Consider the following 27,773-nt stretch of genomic DNA (forward strand, 5'->3'; position numbering starts at 1 on the left):
GTTTTTTTTTTGTTACTTGCTTTGTTGTTGTATATGCATATGTATGCTGTAAACCGCTTTGATCGTAGGAAAAGCGGTATACAAATAAATCCTATTATTATTATTATTATTATTATTAGGTAGAGTGAAATGCCACAGGAATATCAGATTTAGATATTACTGCAGTTGAAGGGGTTCTGCCCACCCAGAAGCAATTCTTACCAGCAATATTATGGAAGTAACATTGGCATGACACCTAGTGATGAGCCCCATGGCCTAAACAAGTAGTCAACTGACACTCAAGAATAGCAGACCATGAAAGTTAGGGCTCATTTGTACAGTGCAGGTTGTCATAGGACAACAGAGTGTTTTTCATGCCATTTACCCTCCTGCTACACCAATTACACTAATTGCTCAGCTGTATGCCAAAATGAAAAGCAATCATCCAGTGAAGGGGACAAGAAAGACAAGTTATTGGAGTTTCCAACTGGCTTACATTGTTAGGTGCATAATAATCCATTTATTCTGGGTGTCAAACATTATGCTTGAATGTTTTAATGACAACTTGGTTATTGATAAATTCATATGGGCAGGGTATGTGGGCCAAAGGAAACACAGCTGCCGCCAAGTAAAGCAAATGATGGTCATTATTTGTATGGTGAAAGCAGCTGAGCTTAATGAGCATGTACCACATAAGGGGTGGGTGGGTATTGAGGTGGGTGGGAATCATAAATTATAAATATATGCATAATTTCCAAAAATAAATCTTTCTGACATTTGTGTTGTTTACAGAAGCTACTGCAAGGTCTGCAGTAATGCCAGAGACAATCATTTTAGGAAAATCTGAAGGGATTTGACAGAGAAATCATTTCCCATGATGTACACACATGCCCCTACATACTCTATCCTCTGTCACAAGGATGGGAATCATCCAGAGGGAGGGCAGCAAAATAAGAAGTCTGCATGTATGGTCTCCTGTCTTTGAATGTTTTGATAGTTGAGCTAATGAAAGATCTTAGACTACTGCCATTTCCCCAGTCCCCTCCACCCACTCTACTTATTACATGCTTATCTAGTCTCATTAGTGAGTAGATTGCATTTATAGAATAAATCATAGTAGTGGATATATACTTAAGGTTACCAAGGAGGGTGGAAGAGGAAAATGAAAATGGGTCAGGATCAATGTTTGGCATGATTTTGCTACATTAAGATGTTGAAGGTCTTTAAACCTAAATATAGTAACACTATTGTAATTTATTTCATCTCTTTAGATGAACATTTGCCAATCTTCTGCAGATGCCAGCAAAATGCAGATGCTGAAAACAGAGCAGGTGAAAATCCATCGAAAACAAATTTGAGTGACGTCATGGATATAACAGAGACTGATAAAAACAGAAATTCTTGCACAGTAACAAGTGAGGAAAAGAATGTCAGTGATGTCTTTCAAAACCAAGAACAAGATAATACATGTGACAGTGCAAAAGAAGGGAAACAAGAAAAAGATTGTTCTTTACTGGGTTTTTCTGGTCTGCAAGATAATGTCTTAGCAGATGTAAACACTGATGAATCAGAAACTACATTAACTGGAAATGCTAATCAGGAACAAACCTCAGAAACGGTACACTCTTTTCAGTCAGACAATGCATTTGTTGCAGAAGTGAAATGTGGTTCTTTCAATGTGAAAGTGGAAGTGAAAAAAAATGAATTGTTCAATACCGGAGCAGAGTATGTGGCTGGAAAATGGAGACACCATAAAAAACGAAGGTGTCGTAAAGATCATTGTTGTAAACTGCAGAAGGTCTCTAATATTCCTACTGATTTTTCTGGAAAATATGATCAACCATCAAAATGCACAATCCAAATTGCCAATGACCAGAACCCTTCAGTGAAATTAACCGTTGTTGGGAAGGAAATCAGGATAAAATGTAGCAATAGGAAGCAGAAATTAACAGTTAGTATTCTACCTGGTGATGAACCAAAGAAATGTGGTCAAGTTAGCAGATCAAATTATGGTAATGAATTTGCCAGTGATGCCAGTTATTCAACAACAGAGGCATCTTTCCATTCAGATTTTGAATCAGACTTCAGTTTTCAGGAGAAAGAAGAATCATTCACAAGTTACATAAGCCCAGAGTGCTGTGCTCTTATTCCTCCACCTCTTGAGTTTGCTGATCCTGAGGAGATCTGTGCAACTGAGGTTGTTTCTTTAAGTTTGGCAGGTGATAAGAATGTATCAGATACATTGTCAGTTGCCTTAAATTGTGATGGCAGAGGTGATTTGTATCAAGAGAAAAATAGTGAAATGATGGAGAGTGCCAATGGAAAAGATTTCTTTAAGGATATGTTCTTTTCAGAATTCAGCTATACTGAGGAATCTCCAAAAGAAGATCACAGTTGCAGAGAAATCCATTTCAGAAATAAACCTAATGAAGGGATGACTGATGTACACCAAATAAGGAATAATAGCTTGGTTGATACAAGAAATATTATGGTAGTCTCACATCTGGAAGCAAACACCATTAGAAGATATTCTTTCCCAGCCACTTCTGTTGATATATTGTCTTCATTCCCCCCTAGAAGAGATTCAGGTTTCTATTCAATGCCATCTTTAGCCTTAAAGGTCCTGCCCAAGCCAAACAAATCATTAAATAACTGCAATCAGAGTCACCATGCAACTATCAGCAGTACAGAGCTCTCTTCCAGTTTCACATCATTGCTCAGTAATCTCAGAGATCTTAAATCTTCATACTCCTATGGCTTCACCTCTTATGATCATGACATGACTGTATACCATGCTGAGCTGGAAGAAAAACTAAACAGCGCTTTTTTCATGGATCATTGTTTTGAATTTATGGAGGACTATGAAGAAATGGACCAGGTGGTTGTGGAAGATTTTCATTCCATCGCTAATTCCATTAGAGAAGAAAAGGAGAAACATAGACCTTGTGAGCCTCTGGGAAGACTAGATATATGTGAGGAATACACTGAACTTGCTAAAGGTGGGCTGGATGATGAGGTTGTAGGGACTAATCACCATAAAGTTCAGGCATATGTAGAATTAGAAAATAAAGCACCAGTATGTCAAGCTGCCCTGGTTTCCAGACACCCATCAAGTACAAGTACTGATCACAATAACATTTCTTCTAAAGATACTATAGATGGCATACAAAGTGAACACTCAGTTCTGCAACCTGATGGAAATGAGTCTGAAGGGACAAAAAAGAAACAGAGAAGATCAGTTATGACTGTAATAACTGGGCAATTGGAACGAAGGCTCATCATTCGAGCTGACAGTAAAACTATTGCAGATTCTTTGGATGTGACAATGAAAAAGGAGCCCATACTACCCTGTAGCATAAGGGAATCTTTTATGTCACCTCTGTTGGATGCAGATGAACCAGAACTCGATGATGAATTCCAGAGCTTTACTGAAGTGCAGGAAATGTCTGAAATCATCCATAGACATTCTATACACGAAGATATTTCTGCTCAGACCAATTCAGTTTCTAACAATTTAGAAGATGAGCATAATTTGATCAGTACCTTCACAGAAGCACCAGAGATGGTCTTCAGCAGCCAAGATATATGTGTATCCAGTGATTGTGAAACACATTTAGCAGAAGATGAAGTGCCAGAATTACTGAAACCCAGCTGTGAAGATCTTGAAATACAAAGGGAAATAAATGTGGATATAGGCCAGAATCCTGGCCCATTATCACCAAAAATTCAGGTGAAGCAGCTAGGTGAGTAATTGCATTTTCCTCAAAAAAATATACTTACATTAAAGAAAATTCTTCAATGGGATATAATTTTGAAAACCTATGAACTTTTGTTGTTGTGTGCCTTCATGTCATTCCAACTTAAGACGACCCTGAGGCATCCCTTTCATGGGATTTTCTTCACAACATTGGTTCAGTGGGGGTTTGCCATTGCCTTTATCTGAGGCTGAGAGAGTGTGACTTGCCCAGGGTTTCCATGGCCAAAAAAGTTAGGTTTCTATGGCCAAACAAGACTTCATACTCTGGTCTCTAGATTTTAGTCCATCGTTCAAAAAATTATGTCACACTGACTCTGCTCATCTTTAAATGCTGCCCCATGTCTTCACTCTAATGCATAAGCAATTTAAATTTAATGGTCATTTGCTGTCATTTTATGATGTAATGATTCATCTATTTGTCACTTTGAGTAACAATTTTTAATCAAAACACTCTGCTAATTTTGAGCAGGCCTTGAGTTTTGAATAGAATGAACATTAAATAAATTCCAATAACAAGTTTTATATTCAGAACATAAAGTATGGCAAAAATGTGTCTATACTTATAAATGTTGGCCCCCTTGGTGAAAGCATGATGTTTCAATTAGATGTTGCCTTCAATGTTCTTGGAAAAGGAATACAAATTCCAGTTTGGCCAAACTGAACAAATAAATGAATATTGTTTGTAAAATCAATTCTTCTTTTTCCAGTATTCATAGGGTTGCCATATTCCACTTCTTAAAATCTGGGCATCTAATTTGCATATTATGAAAATATTCTAATTATGCAAACCACTCTAATTTACTTTCTAATTATGCAAATTCAGCACATTAATGGTTGCATTTTTTCTTCCACTGTGTTTAACTTTGTACCATTTTAACAGTTAAAACTGATCTGAGGATGCAGCCGGGTTGGAGGATGAAGGTGGGAATTAGCGTACATAATTGGCCACCGATTCCACCAGGCAAGTGAAGCCTGGCTGCATCCTGGGTCTCAGGCATACTTCAGAGGCTGCTTTTTGAAGTCAGAAAACCCCCGGCTTTGAAAAATGGCCTCTGAAGAGCACCTGGGACCTGGGATGCAACCAGGCTGCACTCACCCAGTGGAATCGGTGACAAATTATGTGTGATAATTCCCGTCTGCATCCCGCAACCCAGCTGCATCCTGTGGGGTGCACTCAGGTTTTTTGTCCAGGCAATAAACTCCTCAGTTTCTGACAAAATGTATCCTGGAACAAAGCAGGAATCCAGGATTTGTGGCTTCAGTCATACCCAGCCAGCTGGGATATTTTTTAGACCCTCCAATCCATGATTGTCCCGGATTCCTAGTATGTATGGCCTAAGTATTCAGGAACTGAATGCTGTTGCTTTTGTAGTCAAAACACTGTTACCCGTGTACAAAATAAAAGGCTTGGATAAACTTCAGGTTTTGGGAAAGTAGAAAAATAATTTGAGTTACCCTAAGCAGGGGGGAGGCAATAATAATCCTGTGGTCATGTAAATCTGACTTACTGTTGAAAATCAGCTTGTGGGGTGCTGAACTGGGTGGCTGGAACCTTAAAGAGTAGCAACCACTACAGCAATGTTTTGTTAGTAAGCTCAATTCTCCAGTCCACTCATTTTTTTACTATATTTTGTTGAAAGTGTCACAAGTGTGTGTGTGTGTAGCAGGTAAATGGTAGTAGACAACTTCTCTGAAATAAAGCAATGTCAATATTATTAATTGTTCCCCTGAAATGCTTCAGACAATGGGTGTATGTTTTCCAGGAAGTTCTCTTAGGCTGCTGCCAAACTGCAAAATTAATGTAGTTTGACACCGCTTTAACTTTAATGTCTGCATTCTAAGGAATCCTGAGATTTGCAGTTTGTTGTAGCAGCAGTGTTGTCTGATAGCAAAGGCTACATGTCTCACAAAACTACAAATCCCAGAATTCTATAACATTAAGCTATGGCAATTAAAGCATTGTCAAACTGCATTAAATCTGCAGTGTAGATGCAGCCCTAGGCAACTGGGCAACAATAAAGACTTAAAAGTCTTGCCAGCACCCATGGAAAACAGATGTGCACCAAAAAGACTTCTCAGAATGCAGGGCAACATAGAGCTAATCTGTCTCAGTGTGGAGAAGGAGTCACTCCCATTTAGTTAAATGGATACAAGAGCTTTGCATGAATAACCAGTGGAGAAAAGTGCAAAGTAGGGTTTTTCCCACAGCAGTAAATGGAGAGGGCAAGGTGTGAACAGAAAATTATAAAATGAATAAAAGGCCCGTACAGACAGGCCGAAATAAAGTTGCTTCAGGTCTCTTTGGAGGTATGCTGTTTAAATGACTGACACATCGTAAGAGGCCAGAAGCTGCGCCAAAGCTGCACTCCAGTCCTTAGGACTGGAGCATGGCTTTGGCATGGCTTCCAGCCTCTTAGGACACATGTATCATTTAAATAGCATTCCTCCAAAGTGACCTGAAGCAGCTTTATTTTGGCCAGTCTGTACAGGCCCATGGTGATGTTCATTTTCATTGTTTCCTTGCCATTCATTAAAGGTTTTTATAGCATATCAGAATACTGGCAAACCAAACAAGCTAAACTAAACATTTCACACTTGAGAGGAAGTTTCAAATATATTTAAAATAATTGAAAGTCATGCCACAGTTGCTAACCTATCACTTTTCATAATGTTTTTGGATACAAAACTATCTACCTTCTGGAAGTATATGACCATTTGATGGACAAAAGTAGATCCATTTTATGCCATGGGAGTGGAGAGAAAATTATGATATTAGATATCGATGTAGAAAAATAGGTGGTGAAGTGGAGAAGGAGGTGATGAAGAATGAAACTTTAGGATTCTTCCTATCTGTTGAAATAACTGCTGATTTCAATCACCTGACTGCCTTTACTTAAAAATAACATCAGGAATCCTATGAGAGAAATTCCCTATAATACAAAAAAAAAGACCATTTACTTTCTTCACACTACTGTATACCTCTTTATCACAACAAGAAAACGATTAATTTATATCCTGTGGAAGACAGCTGAATAAATAATAAATAATAATAAACTGTTTATTTATAGCCTGCTTTTCCTTAATAGATCAAAGCGGGTTACACAGAAGTACAGCGATGTACGATTTTACAAACAGTATCATATAAAAACCCGAACAATACAATAATACAATTAAAAACAAAATAGAAACTTACAGATTAAAATCACAACAATAGCTAGCCTAAAGTGCAGGTGCAACGGTACAGCGGGGAGAAAGCAGATACAGTGGGGCCTCTGCATACGCGGCCTTTTTTAAAGCGGCTTTGAGCGTACGCGCTCAAGCCGCTGGGCACACGCGGGGCGGAAGGGGCGGCGCGTCCCATTCAGTTGAATTGGGCGCGCGCGCCCGTTGCGCCCCACGCACCTCCACGCCGCCGTGCACGAGCCCCATTGTTTACAATGGGGCTCGAGCATAGGCGGAAATCGCCATACGTGGCGGGAACCGGAACGGATCCCCCGCGTATGGCGAGGTTCCACTGTATTACATTGTCTGGGGGAAAGCCTGTTGGAAGACGAAGGTTTTTAACCTCTTCCTAAATAAGTCAAGGGAGGTAACCGAGCGGAGCTCACCGGGAAGAGAGTTCCAAAGCTGCGGGGCTGAGCTGGAAAATGCCCTCTGTGCAGTCACAGAATATTTTGTATCTGGAACCCTCAACAGTTGCTTCCCGGTCAACCTGAGAGTGCGGGGCAGATTATATGGGGACCTCCCAATGTATTTCTAGTTTATTTCCAAACCTGGACATAAGCAGAATGGACATGAAAACAATTGTGTAATCAATGTCAAAAGAGTAGAGTCTTCATAATTCATTACATTTTGGAGAGGGATTAGCATGCTGTAGTTCCTAACATATAACTAAATATTTTCTTGATTTAAAGGAATTCTTTAAAGCATAACAAAATCGAAAGAGCTGATATTGGCTGGCAAACTCTACTACTTCAGAAAATGCAGTAAAGCCAATTTAATAACCTTAATAGAGATGAATATAAACTAAGAGGCAATCAAAGATTCCCTTAGAGGATGAAAGGAAGTTTTTAATTTCTAGAAACTGCATCTGAGAGCTCTTTTTTCCCTGAGAAAGAGACAGCAAAATGAATAATTTCTAAATTATTCAAAGATAGTTTGGTTTTCACTTGCCATATCAAGATTGATATTTTAACCACTTTGCTCTATCCATTTCTCTTTCTTCTCTTCTCCTCCTCCTTCCTCGTCATGCTTTCACATGTGCATTTCTGGCTTTCTATACAATAAATTAATGAAGTAGGTTTTGTACAATGGCCTAAATCCAGTGGCAGACAGAAGCTGACAGAACTGCTTTCATTAGTAAAATCAGTCAGGGGTCATCTCTCTCTTGACTGCAACCCCCCCAAAAAAGTTGATTCAGAAGGCTGGAGAAACCCTCTGGAGCTAATCTTTAGGAAAGTGCTGAGAGTTGCATTGGAAAGTGGAATGGGAGAAAGCAGGTGCTACAGCAGTATCGCAAGTCTAGATTTTAGACTAATCTGGTTGCATTTTACAGTGGAAAATATTATTGTAGTAAATTATTAATCTCTCCTCATAAACTCATTTTATAAAAAACACAGTTCCTTATTGTTTGTTTGTTGTTGTTGTTGTTTTTAAAAAAGCTGACAGCTAGCATTATTTCAAAATAGGTAGCTCAATAGATGTTGGGTTGTATCCGGATTTAGCTGAACACATACTACTAGACCATTAAATTTAATGTATTAGATCCAAGGCATTTTAAATAAAAATGAATGGACCCAGTCCTACTTTTTGGATACATGTGGAGGCAATTTAATCAATGAACTAAAAACATCAATTCAGTTTTCAAGCTAAAGTGACTAATTCTAGGATATAATTTGAGCAAATTTATTAGAAACTTTGTGTTTACTCAGAGTTTTTAGTAACTTTTGTCTCAGTTCAAATATCAGTATTGTGCCTCTAAACTGCCAGCTTCCACTCATGAATAATCTGAAAACCAAAAAATGGACACCCAGTAACAATTTCTTCAAAATGCCTCAGCAAGATACAATAGTGTGCATTAGTTAATGAGAGCAGTTTCATCAGGGTTGGATCATGATTGATGAGACTGAGAACTTTGAAAATACAGGGGGAAAGTAATACTCGATTTAAAAAAAAAACCTTTCTGTTAGGACAGGGAATCATGTGTGGTTCATCAGATGTTGGAACACAAGCCACATAATCCTTTACTATTAACTGCTGGCCATGACTGATGGGCGTTACAGTACAACATCTAGAGGCCGGCACAGTTCTCAACCCTACAGTGACACTGTCCTTTCAGTGGCACTTGAAGAGGAAAATGTCCTGTTGCAGATTCATACTTGTCCTATCTTTCTTGTCTCTTAGATGATATAACACATGTCACAGAAGGATTCATTGTAGGACACATATTGGCCATATTCTCAATTATCAGACTCAGTATCTGTAGTTTTTATAAGCACATGTACAGAAAGTAATTTAGTGTGTAATTCAATACATTACCCATGAAACTGGGTAAAGAACAGAAGCCTGAAAATATTAGTATCTCTCTGATTAATTAAACACAGTTTTAACTGACAAAATATTGCAAATTAATGTTACCCATTAATTCACTTGGTGCTATAGCACTTCTATTTTTTCATAGAATCTTTCATGCTAAAGTAAAATCAGAGCTAGAAAAAATTGCATCATGCTAGGTGATGCATTTAGAGAGTTGTAGTCTCCAAAACTCTGCATGGAGGAACATAAAAAATAGTAAGCTTCATAATAAGATTAATACTGTGAATTAAATATATTTTTTCTTCCTACAAAATGTAGTAACAGCATTAGAAGACATGAGCATAACCTTGACCAATGATCAAGTATCAAGAGATGAAAGAGCTGACGAATGCCCTCAGGAGGAACCCGTAGATCGCTGGGCCCTACGAAGGAAGCAGTTCAAAAACAGCAAAAGATGTAGCTCAGCTGGAGGGAGTTCCATAAACAGCACTCTCACTGAAGGATCAAGTAAGTATTGAGCACATTTATAATGATAATGGTGAGATATTTCTGAAAGAATTCTTCCAGTAGAAGATAGGGGTATCATCACTGCATTGCGTTTTCTTAGACAAAGCTTTTTGGGTGCAATGGGGAATCATGATTCAAACCAAGCACAAAATAAGCAACAACAATCCAGGTGCAGGGAGAGAGAGGCTGCTGAATTGTGGTGTAGGACCATTACATCTGATATGGCCCATGTTCTCTTTGAACATGTCCTTTGTACATCTTTAAGTTTAGGTAGAGAAGTTTCTGTTTGTAGGGTTAGATAAGATTTAACAGAATCTTCACATCTGAATAAGGGCTTTCAACGAGTAAGACATGACAGCAGCAGTGAGGTACTTTGAAATTATCCTACAGATATAGAGAATTCTGGAAATAGGATGTCTCCTGTATTTCTGTGACACCCCCCACTCCCGTGAACACATAAGCAATTTTTCTCAGCTTCCCCATGACTTCTACTGAATGGATTATCCATCATCATCCCTTGGTTACAGTTACTGCTCTGTCTCATTATTACATTTGCTCTTCTTTCACTTATTTAAAAGTATGCCAAATACAATGGTCTGCAGTCTCAAGGGATGGCTTTCAACTTAAGATGCCTAAATGAATTTATACAGCATGCTGATGTGTTTCCCAAGTGGGAATTTGAATGTCCTGGGCACAGCAAATGTTTCAGCTTATACACATCAATGTCTTTGTCTCCTGGTCTGTCAGTGTAGCTAGATGAACATGTATAACCAATATAAACAAGGGAAATAAATGCTGTGCCTAAAATACATAATTAATTATTGTTAATATAACCACCAATAGGAATATCTTTTTATACCATTCACTCAAATTGTGATGTTAGTAATTGTATTCCAAATCCATACATTTCCCCAGCAGAAAGTTGTCTCTTTATCTGCAATAATGAAATAAAAAATAAAGAAATAAATGGTTTTCATTCTCTGGTTTCTCTGAAGATGCCAGCCACAGATGCTGGCGAAACATCAGGAAGAAACTCTGCTAGAACATGGCCACTTAGCCCGAAAAACTCACAAAAAACTATGGTTTTCATTCTCATTAACCACACAAGAATCAGTGACATTCAACATATCACAATGCATCTAATTTAAAATTTAATTTGCTCTGAATGTCTGTGCCTGTGAAGCAAATCCCCTTAATAGGTGCATGACATGTAAAGCAAATGAAATTAACTGACAGCCTCACAACAAAGGAAAAAAATGTTCACTTTATATTGAAGGAGACCTCCAAGATTAAAATGGTCTGTTGTTTGGTTTAGCGTATGCTTTGTTCCAATCTCTTGACTTTAGCCAACATTTTTGGATAAAGATGTGTGTATATGTGTATATATGTTTTCACGTTGCCTGGTCACGTATGGTGGCCCCATGGATTTTATAAGGTGTTCTAAGCAAGGGAAACTCAGAAGTGTTTTTCCCCATTCCTTCCTCTGAAATATAGACTATAGCACCTGATCAGAACTAAAAACAAGCCAGGTTGTCTCAAAATCCCTGCATTTGGCATCAGTGGTGTAATTCAGAGTTTCCTAAGTTATCTAATGTAAGAGATGGATAATTTCTTTCCCCAGGATTCCAAGGACAGGTACCATATTTATGCCAATTGGCCACAGTTCCGCCTTTCTTTTCTGGAAATTCTCCATAACTGGCAGGTGATGGCTCATGAACCAGCATTAGTCCGTGGACCACCACTTTGAATAGTGCTGGTGTAAGAGACACAGGGCTCAGAAGGTTGAATCACTGGAGCTATTTATTTACTAGGAAATGAGACATTGATAAATGTAGAAGGTACAGGAATATAAAATTTGAAATTGTATGCCGCCTTACTGATATTTTTCTGTTCCCACTGGACTTAGCGAGGCGTCCAGTGACTCCGCCGATGTAGTCATACTGGATCAGCTCCAATCTGTGAGTACTGATGACGTGGACAAGCTGCTTGGTAAGGTGAGGAAGACAACTTGCCCTCTTGACCCTTGCCCATCATGGCTGGCCGTCCAGGGGGGGGATGCATTGATGAGATTCCTCACGGATATCATCGGTGCATCCTTCAGGGAAGGACATGTTCCATCTTGTTTAAAGGAAGCGGCGGTTAGGCCGCTCCTGAAAAAACCTTCCCTGGACCCCCTGGATATGAGGAATTATAGGCCGGTGTCATTGCTACCATTTTTGAGCAAGGTGATCGAGAGGGCGGTTGCCCTTCAGCTCCAAGCTGTCTTGGATGAAGCCGATTATCTAGACCCATTTCAAACTGGCTTTAGGACAGGCTTTGGGGTTGAGACTGCCATGGTTGCCTTGACCGACGATCTGCGTCTGAGCATTGACAGGGGGAGTGTGACCCTGTTGGTGCTCTTAGACCTCTCAGCGGCTTTTGATACTATAGATCACGGCATCCTCTTGGACCGCCTGAAGGGGTTAGGTATTGGGGGCACTGCTTTGCAGTGGTTCCGGTCCTTCCTCTCGGGCAGGTCTCAGAGGGTGCTACTCGGGGACTGTAGCTCCAGTAAGAGGTACCTCACTTGTGGGGTTCCTCAGGGGGGCTATTTTGTCCCCGATGTTATTTAACATCTATATGAAGCCGCTGGGTGAGATAATACGGAGTTATGGTGCTGGGTGTTATCAGTACGCTGATGACACCCAAATCTATTTCTCCGTATCTCGTTCGTCGGCCTCGAATTCCGATGGCATCTCTTCTCTCAATGAATGTCTTCAGGCGGTAATGGGCTGGATGAGGAAAAACAGATTGAAACTGAATCCAGACAAGACGGAGGTGCTCATGGTAGCGGCCCCGAAACCAAGAATTGGGTTGCAACCTCCAGTCCTGGATGGGGTCACACTCTCCTCCAGCGACTGTGTTCGCAGTCTGGGGGTGCTCCTTGACTCGTCGCTCCTGATGACAAATCAGGTAAATGCGACGGTCAGGAGTGCCTGTTATCAGCTTCGGCTGATACGCCAGCTGCGCCCTTTTCTGGAAGTAAGGGATCTCGAGACGGTTGTGCACGCGCTGGTAACCTCACGCCTTGACTTCTGTAATGCACTCTACATGGGGCTACCCCTGTGCTTGACTCGGAAATTACAGCTGGTTCAAAACATGGCAGCCAGGCTGGTGTCAGGTACATCTAGGAGGGACCACATTACTCCGGTTTTGAGGTCCCTCCACTGGCTGCCTATCAGCTTCCGGGCCCAGTACAAGGTGTTGGTTATCACCTTTAAAGCCCTAAATGGCTTGGGTCCAAACTATCTTAGAGACCGCCTCCTCCCGTACAATCCTCCCCGCACTCTCCGGTCCTCTGGGAGGAACTTACTGCAGCCTCTAAAATCTAGGCTTGCGGCAACCTCCCAGAGGGCGTTCTCTGCTGTCGCCCCCAAACTCTGGAACGACCTGCCGGATGAGATCCGTCAGATAACATCATTAGACAGCTTTAAAAAAGCGGTCAAGACGGATCTCTTCCGGCAGGCCTTTCCAGATTAACCATCCCGGCCCAGGTTCCCAGGCTCCCTGATTCCCTCATTCCTCCCGTGGCCCCATCTTAGTGATGGTTGAGGATCAACAGAGGGATATCAGGGTTTTTAGTTTTAACTGCTGGTTTTATGCTTGTATTGTGTTTTTAATATGTTATATTGTTTAATACTGTCTTAAGGGGGGGAGGGATAAAGTGTTTTTAATTGTCATATTTTATATTTTACTGTTGTTAACCGCCCGGATTGGTTTGCCAGAGGGCGGTATACAAATAAATATTATTATTATTATTATTATTATTATTATTATTATTAGCTGAAATATATTGGGTGGGGATGAATCTTAGCAACAGCATATTGAACACAGAGCATCTGGAGTGTCTTCATCATGAATGGAAAATTAGACTGATAAGTTGTTTGAGGGCTGCAGGGGGCGGAGACTTTGCCCAGTCATCTGAAGTATAGTAAGGAACAGAAGTCATACAGAGTATAGTAAGGTTCTTTTTGCACCCCATAAAAACTGTCTGAAACAAATCTTCATTGAGCATTATTTACTGTTGGGCTACCAAGCTCGTCCCCTTATGCTGATAGCAAAGTATTTCTGGCATTCTGAGGAAGGAGGCAACAAACTTTGACTAAAAAAAGAAACCTGTGGTGGGAGACAGGGGCATCACTTCTAGGGTGTTGTTATTACATCTTTATTAGTTATCTTCCCCCTTCCTTCTATGACTTCGAAGGCACATGCATAGGTCTTCTCCTTACTACTTTATTATCACAAAAGCCCTGCAGGACAGGTCTGGGCGAAGGACTGAGACTGCGCTGTTATCCCATGGCTGAGTATGGGCTAGATCCTGTATCACCAAGTCCTAGCCCCAAACCCCAGCTGCCAAGCCATAGTGGCCAGTGCTGTAGTTGACCACCTCCAGCATTCCAAACAGTGGGCTATGTAACTTGGCTCAATCACACATAAGCTATCTGGAACTATTATTGTGTAGCAGTGAGAAAGAAAAAATGGGAGGTGTCTCAAGAAACCAGGATCTTTCAAATGAGCTAAGTTTTAAATGGAACATGTATAAGAAATGGAAAAATGGGGAAATCACAAAAAAGGAATCCAAACAAATAGCAAGCATGTGTTGGGGTAAACTCAGAAAAGCTAAAGCACAGAATGAACTCAGGCTTGCTAGACAGGTTAAAAACAATAAAAAGGGCTATTTTGGGTATGTCCACAGCAAATGGAAGAAGAAGGAAATGGTAGGGCCACTACGTGGAGAAGATGGCAAAATGCTAACAGAAGACAGAGAAAAGGCAGGATTATTCAACACCTTCTTTGCTCAGTCTTCTCAGAAAAGGAAAAGGGTGCTCAGCCTGAGGATAATGGAGCAGAAGACAGAATAGGGGAATTTCAGCACAGAATAAGTAAAGAGATAGTAGAGGAATACCTTGTTAATCTCAATGAATTTAAGACTCCTGGACAAGATGAACTACATCCAAGGGTATTAAAAGAGCTGGCAAATGTAATATCGGAGCCATTGGCAATAATCTTTGAGAACTCCTGGAGAACAAGAGAAGTCCCAGCAGACTGGAGGAGGGCAAACGTTGTCCCCATCTTCAAAAAGGGGAGAAAAAGGATCCCAACAATTATCGTCCAGTTAGTCTGACATCTATACCAGGAAAGATTCTAGAGCAGATCATTAAACAGAGAGTGTGTGAATATCTAGATGGCAATTCCATAATCACAAAAAATCAACACGGGTTTCAGGGAAAGAAGTCATGCCAGACAAACCTGATCTCTTTTTTTCATAAAATTACCAGCTTCTTAGATGAAGGGAATGCTGTGGATATAGTATATCTTGATTTCAGTAAGGCCTATGACAAGGTTCCCCATGACATTCTTGCAAACAAGCTAGTGAAATGTGGGCTAGACAACATAACTGTTACATGGATTTGTAATTGGCTGACCAGCCGAACCCAAAGCTATGATCTATTTGGAATAGCGGTTTATAAATAAAACATATTATTATTATTATTATTATTATTATTATTATTATTATTATTATTAAAGGGTGCTCAACAATGGCTCCTTTTCATCCTGCAGAGAAGTGACCAGTGGGGTCCCACAAGGGTCTGTCCTGGGCCCAGTGCTATTCAACATCTTTATCAATGACTTGGATGACAAATTGGTGGTATATTTATCAAATTTGCAGATGACACCAAATTAGGAGGAATAACTATTACTCCAGAGAACAGGATCAAAATTCAAAATGACCTGAATAAAGCTGGGCCAAAGCTAACAAAATGAAATTCAACATGGAGAAATGTAAGGTACTGCACTTAGGGCAGAAAAATAAAATGTACAGATATAGGATGGGAGACACCTGGCTGAACAAGACTACGTGTGAAAGGGATCTAGGAGTCCAAGTAGACCACAAGTTGAACATGAGTCAACAGTGTGATGCAGCAGCTAAAAAGGCCAATGCAATTTTAAGCTGCATCAATAAAAGTATAGTGTGTAGATCAAGAGAAGTAATAGTGCCACTCTATTTTGCTTTGGTCAGGCCCCACCTGGAATATTGTGTCCAGTTCTGGGCACCATAATTCAAAAAGGACATTGAGAAACTGGAGCATGTCCAAAGGAGAGCGACCAAAATGGTGAAGGGTCTCAAAACCATGTCCTATGAGGAACGACTTAGGGAGCTGGGGATATTTAGCCTGGAGAAAAGAAGGTTAAGAGGTGATATGATAGCCTTGTTTAAATATTTGAAGGGATGTTATATTGAGGAGGGAGCAAGCTTTTTCTGCTGCTCCAGAGAACAGGACCCAGAACAATGGATGCAAGCTACAGGAAAAGAGATTCCACCTGAACATTAGGAGGAACTTCCTGACAGTAAGGGCTGTTCGACAGTGGAACACACTCCCTCGGAGTGTAGTGGATTCTCCCTCCTTGGAGGTCTTTAAGCAGAGGCTGGATGGCCATCTATCAGGGATGCTTTAATTTAGATTTCCTGCTTGGTAAGGTGTTGGACTGGATGGCCCTTGTGGTCTCTTCCAACTCTACGATTCTATGATTCTAGGGAGACCTTGATCAATTTATACTCTCTCAGCCTTAGAGGAAAGCAATGGCAAACATCATCTGAACAAATCTTGCCAAGAATTCTTCATGATAAATTTGCTTTAGGTCATCCATTAGTTGGAAATGACTGGAAGGCACGCAGCAGCAGCAGGAAGTCTCAAGTTAAGCTTGAGCTATAAGAAATGCATCTGATCGTATGACATCTCTCAATCTTGCCATTTTCTAAGAAAAGGTCTGCCTATATCCTGTACAATGGAAATCTTCCAAAGATATGCTTTCATCAGAGGTAGTAGGTGGTAGTGGGGACGATGTGATTCTCAGTAGCAAATCTTACTGGGGTGGGAGTTAAAAGCTCTGGTCTTGATATATCTCATAATTATTTAAAGCACAATATTTAATAAATTAAGCACTGCTTTGCACATGAAGCTGTGACACGCATAACAACTTGCTGCTATTTGGAAATGCTATATCATGAATGTTGTGGTGTCTTATGTAACACTATGTTGATGAGCGCTGTGTGAGTGACTGAATTAACTGTGAATCACTCATCCATATGATCAGATCTGCTCCTGGGAAACTCCTTCTCTGTCTTTACACAGTGAAACCATAAACAATAATCACTAGGCTTTAAAGGCTGTGGATCTTGACAAAGATAGTTCTGTTACGCATGGACCTTCAGTGGTCAAAAGGAGAACAGAAAGGTAAGTTTGTGTGGGCTTTTGTGTGAAAGTCTATATTTGTGATTTTCTGTTCCATGATCCAAGTAAGCTAAGTTTAGGTTACCTGTTATGAGGGAGTAAACAAAAAGAAGAAAGAAAAAAAGGCATTTAAAAAGTGAGCCACTGAGAAATGTTTAACTTCTGTAACCCAATATTTATAACCTACTCCTAAATGAGGAGAGGTCATCAGACTCTGTAGAAATGTACTGGACAAGAATAAGAGCAGTCCTGTGTGCAGGGTAGAAAGACATTTTTTAAGATGATATTGTGATTCTCCCCCCTCCCCCCCAAATGTGCTCCTGGTTCTAACTTGCCAGGCTAAAATGGGATGTTGGTAAATATGGAGGGAATGCTAATATAATATTTGATATATTGATACGTTGATATTTTTTTTTTTACCTGTGCTGAAGAATCGGGATTAATATGAAGGCTTAAACCTCACAAGCATCAGTTGATGCTTATTTTAGAGTCACTTTTTTTCCTCTTCCCACGCACCCCTGCTGCTTGCCAGTTTCTATTCTTGTCATTAACAAGCATCTCCAAACACTGGCTCATAATACTAAATCTCCAGAAACCTCATCTGCTTTCCTAAGCAATATAAATGCACCTGAGTGCTTGTTTGAGAAGGTCAAAGACTGAACAGAAATATTACAAACAAAATTAATGGAGCTTCACTGTGATGGAGCAAACTTGAAAGTGTTTCTGTGAGCAAAATTTTTGATTGCATGAAGGCATAGAATTTATTAATCTGCCCCAGATTTAGAATCCAACAAAATAAAATAGATTGTGTGGCACCAATCTATTTCAATGAAATATCTTTAAGGGATGGTCATGCAACTTTGAACCTGCCAAGTTGAATGTGTCACACCTGCTATGCACAGTAGCACACCAGAGGCTAGATAATGATCTTTTTGATTTTGTTGTTTCTTTGGGACTGCAAAAGTAGGGTGGAGGATGCTAAGCACCTGGCAAATGGTTGTGTGTTTGGGTGGCAGGTCACAGGTTGCCAGCTTGAGATATGTGATAAAGTGGTCCATTTGGTTTATAAATGTTCCTGCTTCATGTTCTCAGTTGGGTATGTTCATAGAGTTGACATTGGTGGGTACTTTCTGATTGCCTCCTGGCTCTGCAGCTCCTATACACCTGCTATCTCTGAACATACAAAAGCAAGGAGATCATCATTTTCCAGTTGCATTTTCTTTTTTCTCTGGTTAGTTGTGTGGATGTATCCCACAGAGACAGAATTCGACAAATGCCCAGTGGGGAGAGTGGGAATAAGAACTAAAGCTCACTCAGGATTGCCCAAGGATATCCCATTCCCCCCAAACCTGGAACTCACACTAAATTTTTGTATGTGCACACAAACAGAAAATATGTTTTTATTGGCCCCATACAGACAGGCCAAAATAAAGCTGCTTCAGGCCACTTTGGAGGTATGCTGTTTAAATGATGCATGTGTCCTAAGAGTACAGAAGCTTTATTTTGGCCTGTCTGTATGGGGCCATTATTGTATATTAAAATGTCACATGAGTTGGGTTTTGGACAGACTTAATGGAGAAGGATTGTTCAACCTCAAAATATCTTTCTACATTTACAAGCATAGTTTGTAAAAGACTTTTTGAACTACAGCTCTCTGAATCCCAGGAGTTTCTGGGTTGGTGAGAAAAGATGACAGTCACATTTGTACTTTTCACACTGTTGGGACTTGGAGAAGCTGTATTGTTTGTCATGGTTTTGTCCTGCCTTTTAAAGAGCTCAAGTTCCCCTTCTTTTCTTTTCTTTTAATTAATATTTTCAAAGTTTTACAATACAATCATAACATTTTCTTCATAAATATATATACTTTTACAATCTCCTTATTCTATAACTAAATATCACCTCAGTGCACCCCTCACCCTAGGCATCAATAGTTTGTCTGCTAGATGGAAGTTGTGACAGCCGGTATCGTTCTGATCTTGTACGGAGTGATGATTGCTCATTTCAGTGCAGGATTACAGCCATTTACTCTGGCCTGGATCCCCTTATGTTCTTTGATGTGTATGTGGCATATTTTTAAATAGACCTTACTAGTTTTAATCAACACAGAACATTAAATCTACACCTGCAAAAACAACAACAACCCAGCATCCGTTCATTAAGGTATTCATTCATTTGTGTCTTGATTTTGGTGCATAGCGGTCCCCAGTGCAGATCACAATGACAATGTTAACGTGTAGCCAAGAACAGAGAATTTAACAACAATGTTAAATTGCATTGTAACTCTGTAACAACAATGTCAAATTGTTGAATTATAATCAATTCAAACAAACATCCCTCTACTGATACATATAGATTACCCTATGTCTTAAGGAAGGGTACACAAGAGATCTCATCTTGTTGATCAGATACATGTTTATTAAAAGAAGTGCATAGTCTCTGGGGCCAATGCTATAACCTGCTTTGTTTTGCTATAACCTATCTGGACTTCTTGTACAAAATCAAATTAGGTTATAAACATGCCCAAACATTTTAAAATGGTAACAACAAACTCAGTTTTCCTCTTTCTCTCTCTTAAAAACACCTCTTTCATTTCTATCCTTAGACTAATTCCAGTTTTTCCTTACCTTGTTTATTTTTATACCTTTGGCACTAATGCTTTATTAAAAAGAAATTCAGTTAGGCACACAAATGTACTTTAGGCCCTTGGTATCTGCTGTGGATCAGTTCCAGGACCTCTCATGGATCTGTGGATGCCCAAGTCCCATTAAATACAGAGGTCTAGTGAAATGGTATCCCTTATATAAAATAGCAAAATCAAGGTTTGCTTTTTGCAATTTATATCTTTTTGGAATATTTCAAGCCACAGATGGTTGACTCCATAAAGAAAGAGTCCATGGATTTGCAAATCTGACTGTATGTCTTTTTTTATTGGCTCTTTCCAGTAAACTCAGAGGATGGCCGTTCGCTGGATCTAGGTCTGCGTAGTGAAAGTGAAGAGAGAGGTTTCTACACAGAGATCTTCCATTCAATGTCTTGGGTATTCAGAGGCGATGATGCCAGTCCAAATAACAGCCCCAGATGTCTTAGCAAAAGGCCTAGGCCAGTAGCTGGTAAGTACATGTGTATATCTGCATCTGTGTGTGCCAGTCAGAGTTTGGAAATATTATTTCATGATGGCCACTTGCCATGCTTAGTGAGGGATTCTAAGAGTTGTTTTCCAAACAACCTAACTAATCCATATATAAAGTAATGGCATTTTGAGTAGTACAGGCCATGGAATGTGTAGTGGTCATTAAATTTAGCTGGAATAATAATTTCAGAACATTTATGAGATACCATCTTCAGCTGGGATGTGTCCAGCGATAGATTACATTATCCTCTGTTGGTTGTTTTCCTTTGATTGACTGATAGACTGATTAGTCATTCTTGATGTAAGAATGTAAGGTGGGAATCTGCTGGGCCCAATTCCTCTCCAGCCACCCCCACAGGCTACCCTGCCCCTCTTCCACAGCAAACCTAAGTAGTTCCATTTTCTTCTGCAGTCCATAGCAAAATGGTGATAGGAAGTGCTGGAGCGTTTGTGGAGTGAGGTGGAGATTCTGGGATACTTGTGGGGTGAAAGTATTTTCATGCTTTTCATGCATTTATGGGCTTCCATGGTCTGCAATTTGCTCACCTAAAATGTAGACTCACTGGAATCAATGAGATGTCAATTAGAACTATATTACACCAGGCTTATAAGGTGCCACAAAGCCAGTACTCTAGCAAATGCAAACATATCTGGTTGGGGACAATTATTATCACACAGCTCTTTAAAAGTTTGATGGTGCTGCTTCTAATGCACCCTCTGCCTTCCTCACACCAGTGTCCATAGCCCTACCTTCCTGCCCTAACCCCTTCCCAGCATACAGTATGTATATGCTGCATATGCACTTTTAAGAACCAAGAAGGTGAAACAGATTTTCACAAAACATCCTGTTGGCATTTTATTTGTAAATTCCCAACTAAAACTAAGTCTGCAATAGTACTTTCATGTACCTGGTTCCTTTTTTCAGATCTGTGAATATAAATTGCATTTATCTTCCAAAAAATATCAAGAAATAAATAGTTCTGTATCTGGCTAATACACTTTTCAAAATTTCTTCTGATTAGTTACGAATATCTACTTATTGCAAAATAAATCTTTACTTGAATCTTTCAGCTAGATATGAAATTGAGTATTTGACATGGCTTTTTTCTTTAATTTAAGTTCGAGAAAGAACTGTGAGGATTGCGAAAGGTACTGGTGATTATCCCTGGGGATTCCGAATCCAGTTCTCAAAGCCAATCTTGGTGACTGAAGTGGACACTAGTAAGTGATACTCCTCAAGTTTCTTTTTGTTACAAACAAATCCAAAGTAACTAGTATGGTAGTGTGTTCAAAGGAAGCCTAGAACGAATAAGTGATGACAAACTGCCTCAGGGCAAAGAGACGGAGAGTTATTCAACAAGTCTCCTTTGTCTCTTTTATTATTAATGCTATGAAGCATGTTTTCTCTGTATTATAGAAGTTTTTTGTGTTAGTCTTGCAAGTGACACATATCACTATACAGAAAATGATAACAGAAATAGATACCCACTAATCTGCCATTTACTTATAAATAAATTAATTTCTAGTTGACTTACACGCAATCAAACTAAAAGGGTCAAACATTGTCCATGGGAATTCCATTCCTACCACACCTTATAACTTCCTGAAATGTTTAGCTAGGGAGATATGATCATAATGACAACAAAGATCAGTGATCTACATGAAAAAAGAGATCATTTGGTAGTTAATAAAAGCACTTGAGTTGAAGGTCTCTGTCTCTAATTGATCACTTCCTTCCTTAATGGGAGCCAAAAGCTGGGATACCTCAATTTTGTGTAGCCCCTTTGAGATTAACTGAAAGAAAGAAGCTGGTAGCATGCACTTTCATACACTTGAGCCTACTTCTTCAGATGCATGGAGGAGGAGTGGAGAGCCCAGAGACAGAAGATTGGAAAGAGAAATAGCAGTGGGTTGAACAGAGACAATGGTTTCCTGGCACACTACACACATTTCAACACTATCTAAACCCCCCATCCTCATGAGGGCAACCTTGACCAGTTCATCACATATCCTCTTTGGTTTCTGCACTACATGTTAATACTCATTCATACGGTTACTCTCCTTGGCTTTAGGCAACATCTTTCCTGCAGCCTTTGTCCCCCAATGACCGTTGTTAAAACTGAACTTATCAGCTCATCTCCATACCCACAAAGTTTGAAATTTAATTGACAGTCTCTCACAAAATCTACTTATATAGGTCTGTCTCTGGCCTCTCCACTCCACCTCATCCATCTGAGGAAATAGGCTCAAGTCTATTTTTAAAAGTTCACACTACAGCTTCATTCTTTCAGTTAGTCTCAAAGGTGCTACAAGATCCCTTTTCATACTGAGTTTCCATACTAATACAGCTATGTCTTTGAATTCAAATTTCTTTATAAAATCTTCAGGTTTGCATGTTCCTCCTTCCCATTCTCCCCACTCCCTTCATGTAACTAAATATTTCAATTCATGACTAAGCAGAAAACTACTGTTTGCCAATTCATCCAAAGCCAGGAAAGTCCAGTATATGTTTACACTGTTTACCTATCATAGTATCATAGAATCATGGAGTTGGAAAAGACTATAAGGGCCATCCAGTGTAAGCCCCTGCTTTGCAGAAACCCACAATCAAAGCACCCTTGACAAATGGCATATCCAGTCTCTGTTTAAAAATCTCCAGAGAAGTAGACTCCACCACGCTTTAAGGGAGTGAATACCAATGAAGACTGCAAACCACTATTTGATCCTGATATGCAGAGAAAGGTCAATTTGTACAAATCATTGGTAACTGCACAGCTGAGGATCCTGTGGCCTATTATCTCTACAATCTGTGACACAATGGTTCATACTAGATGGAGATGATGGGAGATGGACTCTAACAATATCTGGATTGTCACAGATTCCCTGCTCTTAGTTTACCAAATTCAGATGAAATAGCTAAGTGAATTTGCTATTTGCCAGGTACTGGCATTTTTAAGTGCTGCACACAAAGACAGATGGGCATGCTTAAGATTCATGCTGCAGCATTAAATCTGAATGCCGCCATAATTTTGAAAATTGGTTCATCTGGAATGAAAAGGTTCCTGATTGAAGTCTAACTACAGATTATGCTTCTTTATCTGGACGGCAGAATGGCTGTTCTTCCTAAAGTCAGACATGTTCATGTATTTTTCAGTGTCTGTCACGAGGTTAAAAATATACTTTTTGTACAACTGTTTCCAGAATTCACATTCCAGAAATGTGAGTTGTTATTTAAAAAGGAAGCTTTTCTAACCTCTGGTTTTGCCATAGGAATGGCAGGGACTGAGGTGGATTTTTAAAAGCCATACACAACTTGAAAGTTAGACAGGTTCAAAAGAATAACGCAGTTACCATGACATTGCTTTTGGCATTTGCTTTCGTTTCCAAGTGGCAGGATCAAATAATCTTTGGAAAAATTCTAGCAAAATGGCTTCTTTTCTCCCAACTGCAGCCAACTGAGATCGAAAGATTGCTTCTAAAATGTTTGATAAATGTTTCTGATTTGAAAAATGTCTCTGTGAGATGCATTGAAATAATGCCCCATGTCTCATGTCACTTCTATAAGTTATCAATTTATTTCTTGAATAGAATTGTTACAGTGCATGATTTAGTACCTGATATATTTTTATGAAAACCATAGAAACTCACATTACCCTTTTTGTCTGTCATTACTTTGTTGTTTTTATGATTTCATTCATCTCCACTCTGGGATCTGCAATTTAAAATTATAATCGTCTTAATTAATCAAGAAGAATGTTTCAGGTCTTTTTTGTAAAAAAATGGCAAATATTTGCATCGTACATTATGACTGTTTAATTATATGCTCAAAAAGAAGAAAGTATGATTCTGAAACTTATACAGGTAGGATTCAAATGACTGTGTGTTAATGCACCTAAATTGTACATGCTTATGTAAATTCACTTCTATTCTGGGCCTGACTTTATGTAAGCGTTTCCATGAAAAGCACATGCCATTTTAAACTGCCAGTCAATAATTCAAAGATGGATACTTTTGCACATTTGGATCAGACGTGCTTTTATATCTCACCAAGAGATTTTCTTTTTATAGTCAAAGCCTCCAGTTTTCTTTGCATAATGAAGATGTTAAAGTGGTGAGAGAAAATCAGCCAAAATTTAGACCTTCAAGGCTGCCCTGCATTGATTCTATTCAGTGGGAAAATATCTCTCTATTGCAAATAACACAGAGTAAGGGGTGTCTCATTTGCTATTCTAAGCTCCAAACTGTAACTCTGTGTTCTGTATATGCAGTACCTCACCATCACTTTGGCAGGTTATAAACTGCCACTTGGGACGTCCGCAGGACGTCCCATTTTAAAAAGGGGGCGTCTCTTCTAGACCCCCCTGGCTCTAATACAGACTCTGTCCGTACAATATGGCGCTGGCCATTCCACACGGCCGGCGCCATCTTTACGAATCAGACGCTGTGCATCCGAATGTGTCGCGGCGTCTGTGACATCGCGAATGCGCCCCTGGCGCCTCGCGACGTCACAGAGGCGCTGCAAGAAGAAGCTCCATTTTGGAGCTTCTTTTTCGGTCCGTGCGGGAGCCGCGCGGTGTGGCTGCTGCGGCTCCTGCACGGAGCAAGCGACAGCGGCGGCAGACCGCCTCAAAGCGGCGGTTTATAACCCACCATAGTCTTTATCTTTGATGTCTTCATAGCTTTATCCCACTTGATCACTTACACTTATATCCTGATGTTGCAGTATTCGTGCCTGTCTTTTCATTTTTCAATGATTAATGAAACATATATAAAAATGTCTCAGAAATAAGCATGCACCAAGTGCTTTGAATTCTATTGACATTTTTATTATATCCTACCTTTTGTATGACATGCCCTTTTGGTTTAATTTGTTTAAATTTAACTTATGTAAATCAGGGCAGAAAAAAAGGCAGGAGATGGTGATGGTGATTAACAGCAACTGTAAAAGAAAATCCTAAATTCCATGGAAGCAAAAGTAAAATAATAACAAAATGATCATCTGCTGCCCTTTTATGACACTCTAGATCTTCCACCTAAGATGATAGATACCCTACTCTTCTCTCCCAGCGTATGGGCCCAATATGGCCCATAAAGGCTATCCAGATCTGGTCTACAAAGCATCTGAGAGCACATCTAGACTGTAGAAATAATGCAGCTTGACACTATTTTAACTGTCCTGGCTCCATCCTACAGAATCCTGAGATTTGTAGCTTTGTGTGGCACCGACATTCTTTGGCAGAGAAGGCTAAAGTCCTTGTAAAACTACAAATCCCAACATTACATAGGATGAAGCTACAACACTTAAAGTGGTGTCAAACTACATCATTTCTACAGTGTATATGCAACCTGAGCCCTCCCAGCCCTCCATTAGTACCACCTTTGCACAGCTGGGAGAAGAGTTCCCACTATATCCCATCACTGACTGAAGCTAAGGGTGGGGATTTCCCTGTGTGTATTGATTATTACACATTGCACAGCCTCCTTTCCCACTGTTAGCTGACACTTCTAGATGGACACAGCTTCTGATGACATTTAGTCATTTGCATCTACTTAAAACAGCTACCACCTGGTCTACCTAATAGCAAGGCAGGTGCCCAGTGGAGAAAAATAAAGAGTAACCTGTATGACACTACTGTCACCTAGAACAGCTTAAGCAAGTACATTTTTGCTAAATATTAAAAGAGATGAGAAGATCTTGGTTAGAACAATGCTTGGTTAGAAAACTGCTTCTCTGATCACTGTGAATCATATTTACAGATATCATGTGAATGACGTTGGACTGGTATTAGAAAAATGTCTGTACATAAAAGCCCTCTTCTCATTTCATTGCAGACAGTGCAGCCGAGGAAGCAGGTCTCCAGATTGGAGATATTGTGATGGCTGTCAATGGCACAGATGTCACCAGCATGCCACATTCAGAAGCTGCAAGTCTGGCAAGAAAAGGTAATCATTGCCACATAATTAATAGCTTTTGCATTTTAAATTGTTTGCAGATTTTATCCATTATATTCAAAAAACAATTAAATAAGCATAATACAGAGGAAATGTGGAGATTTGCAAAAATTAGATTAGTGAAACCTTTGTATAAAATTAGCAGGAGCAAGTGCTGTAGCAGACAGGAAAATCAGTGGTCTGAATGTAACTAAAGATTATGGACTAATGTGTAAAAAATAAAAGAGTGGTGAGAGACATACCTCCAAAACCTTGAAGCCTAGCCACCTGAAACTCAACATGGATACTGAACTGACCTTGGGAATTGCCTCTTAGTGTTGTATTGTTTTGAATTAATTTCAGTTTATAAAAATATCTGGGCCCTACAGATATGTAGCATTTTTATAGCAAGAAAGAGAATGTTTAGGGGTAACTGAGGGGTGTCAAATCCTGGCAAAAAGGGTCCTTCTGCTAGTGATGAATAAGCCACTACTGGTGAATCCTTTAACAATGAAAGTGAAACTACACAGCTAAACCTAGGACTTTTAAAGCTTTAATATCTATAGACAATTTAATGCTTTTTAAGCTGGGCTGGTGCTCTCAGGATCTTTCACATACTGAATGAATGCAGGCAAGCATAGTGTAGCTGTTTCCATGCTAGCTTTAATTTGGTGTGTAATTTTCTCAGCAGTGAGAGCATCCCACACTTTGTCAAAGCACTGAAGAATGAAGGGATGGTGGGAGGAATGTTCAGTTCTTAGCATTGCTTTCCAAAATAAATTGGAAAAGGGTGGATGTTGACATTGAGGTCAAAATGCAGGAAAATGTAAGTTGCCTCTGAAGGAGGTATGCTGGCTGTGACTCATCCTCCATGTGCAATATTTACCCTTTCCACTCAAAGCAAAATCTCTCTTTTCTTTCCCCCTTTATATGGAATACGTATAATATATGGAATACATTACAAAGGGAAGTTGTTTCATTAGGCCTTTTTACAGAAGGAGCACTGGGCCTTTAAATTCTTTTTAAAAATCTTCTTAGTACAGTGGATGAAATGTCTGTTTATATCCATTTCTGATTGCTACTCCTTTAAGGTTTCCATCCTACCCCAATCCACTAGTTTCCAAACTGGCAGGTGCTTCATTCTGTTCAATCCTTGCCCAATATCAACAACAGCAGTAGAGCCCTCTTTAGATTAAAAATTGGGGGGGGGGGAGGAGATGAGAGAACACCATCTGGTCTGTATGAGATAAACTCTTAGGGAACCTAGGGAACATTTCTGCATCCTATAAATACCTAGGATTTGTAGTTTGTTGTGGCCCTAGAGCTTTCTGGCTGAGAATTCTAAATACTGTACCCCTCTCTAAACTCTCTAAATCCATAAGATAAGACCATGAAAGTTAAAGTGGAATCACAGTGCTAAAATTGTGCAGTGTGAGAACACCCCAACACTCTCCTTGCCCTTCACAATGAGCAACATTACTACTGGACTGGATGGGGGATGTTGCTTTATTTTGAAAATTGACTAAGTTACTCTCTCCTATTTTCCCCCAAAGTAATTAGCAACAAATAACCATTCTTACTGCAACAAATTACTTTCAAGGTCTGTCAAGTCATACCTGGATGTGTTATCCCAAAAGCTAGTAAATATTCTCCCCCACAA

At 39.7% G+C, this 27,773-nt stretch overlaps 1 protein-coding gene across 1 annotated transcript in view; it reads left to right on the forward strand.

Moving 5' to 3' along the window:
- Positions 1 to 27,773, forward strand: part of LOC121922304 — a 65,686-nt gene that overhangs the window by 14,493 nt on the left and 23,420 nt on the right. Inside the window, exons 2-6 of the mRNA XM_042451547.1 lie at positions 1,251 to 3,722; positions 9,590 to 9,778; positions 19,995 to 20,162; positions 21,302 to 21,403; positions 26,015 to 26,125. Of these exons, the coding sequence (XP_042307481.1) occupies positions 1,251 to 3,722; positions 9,590 to 9,778; positions 19,995 to 20,162; positions 21,302 to 21,403; positions 26,015 to 26,125 (3,042 nt within the window). The remainder of the gene's footprint in view (positions 1 to 1,250; positions 3,723 to 9,589; positions 9,779 to 19,994; positions 20,163 to 21,301; positions 21,404 to 26,014; positions 26,126 to 27,773) is intronic.

This window comes from Sceloporus undulatus, chromosome 2 (assembly GCF_019175285.1).
Source record: "Sceloporus undulatus isolate JIND9_A2432 ecotype Alabama chromosome 2, SceUnd_v1.1, whole genome shotgun sequence".
NCBI lineage: Eukaryota > Metazoa > Chordata > Lepidosauria > Squamata > Phrynosomatidae > Sceloporus > Sceloporus undulatus.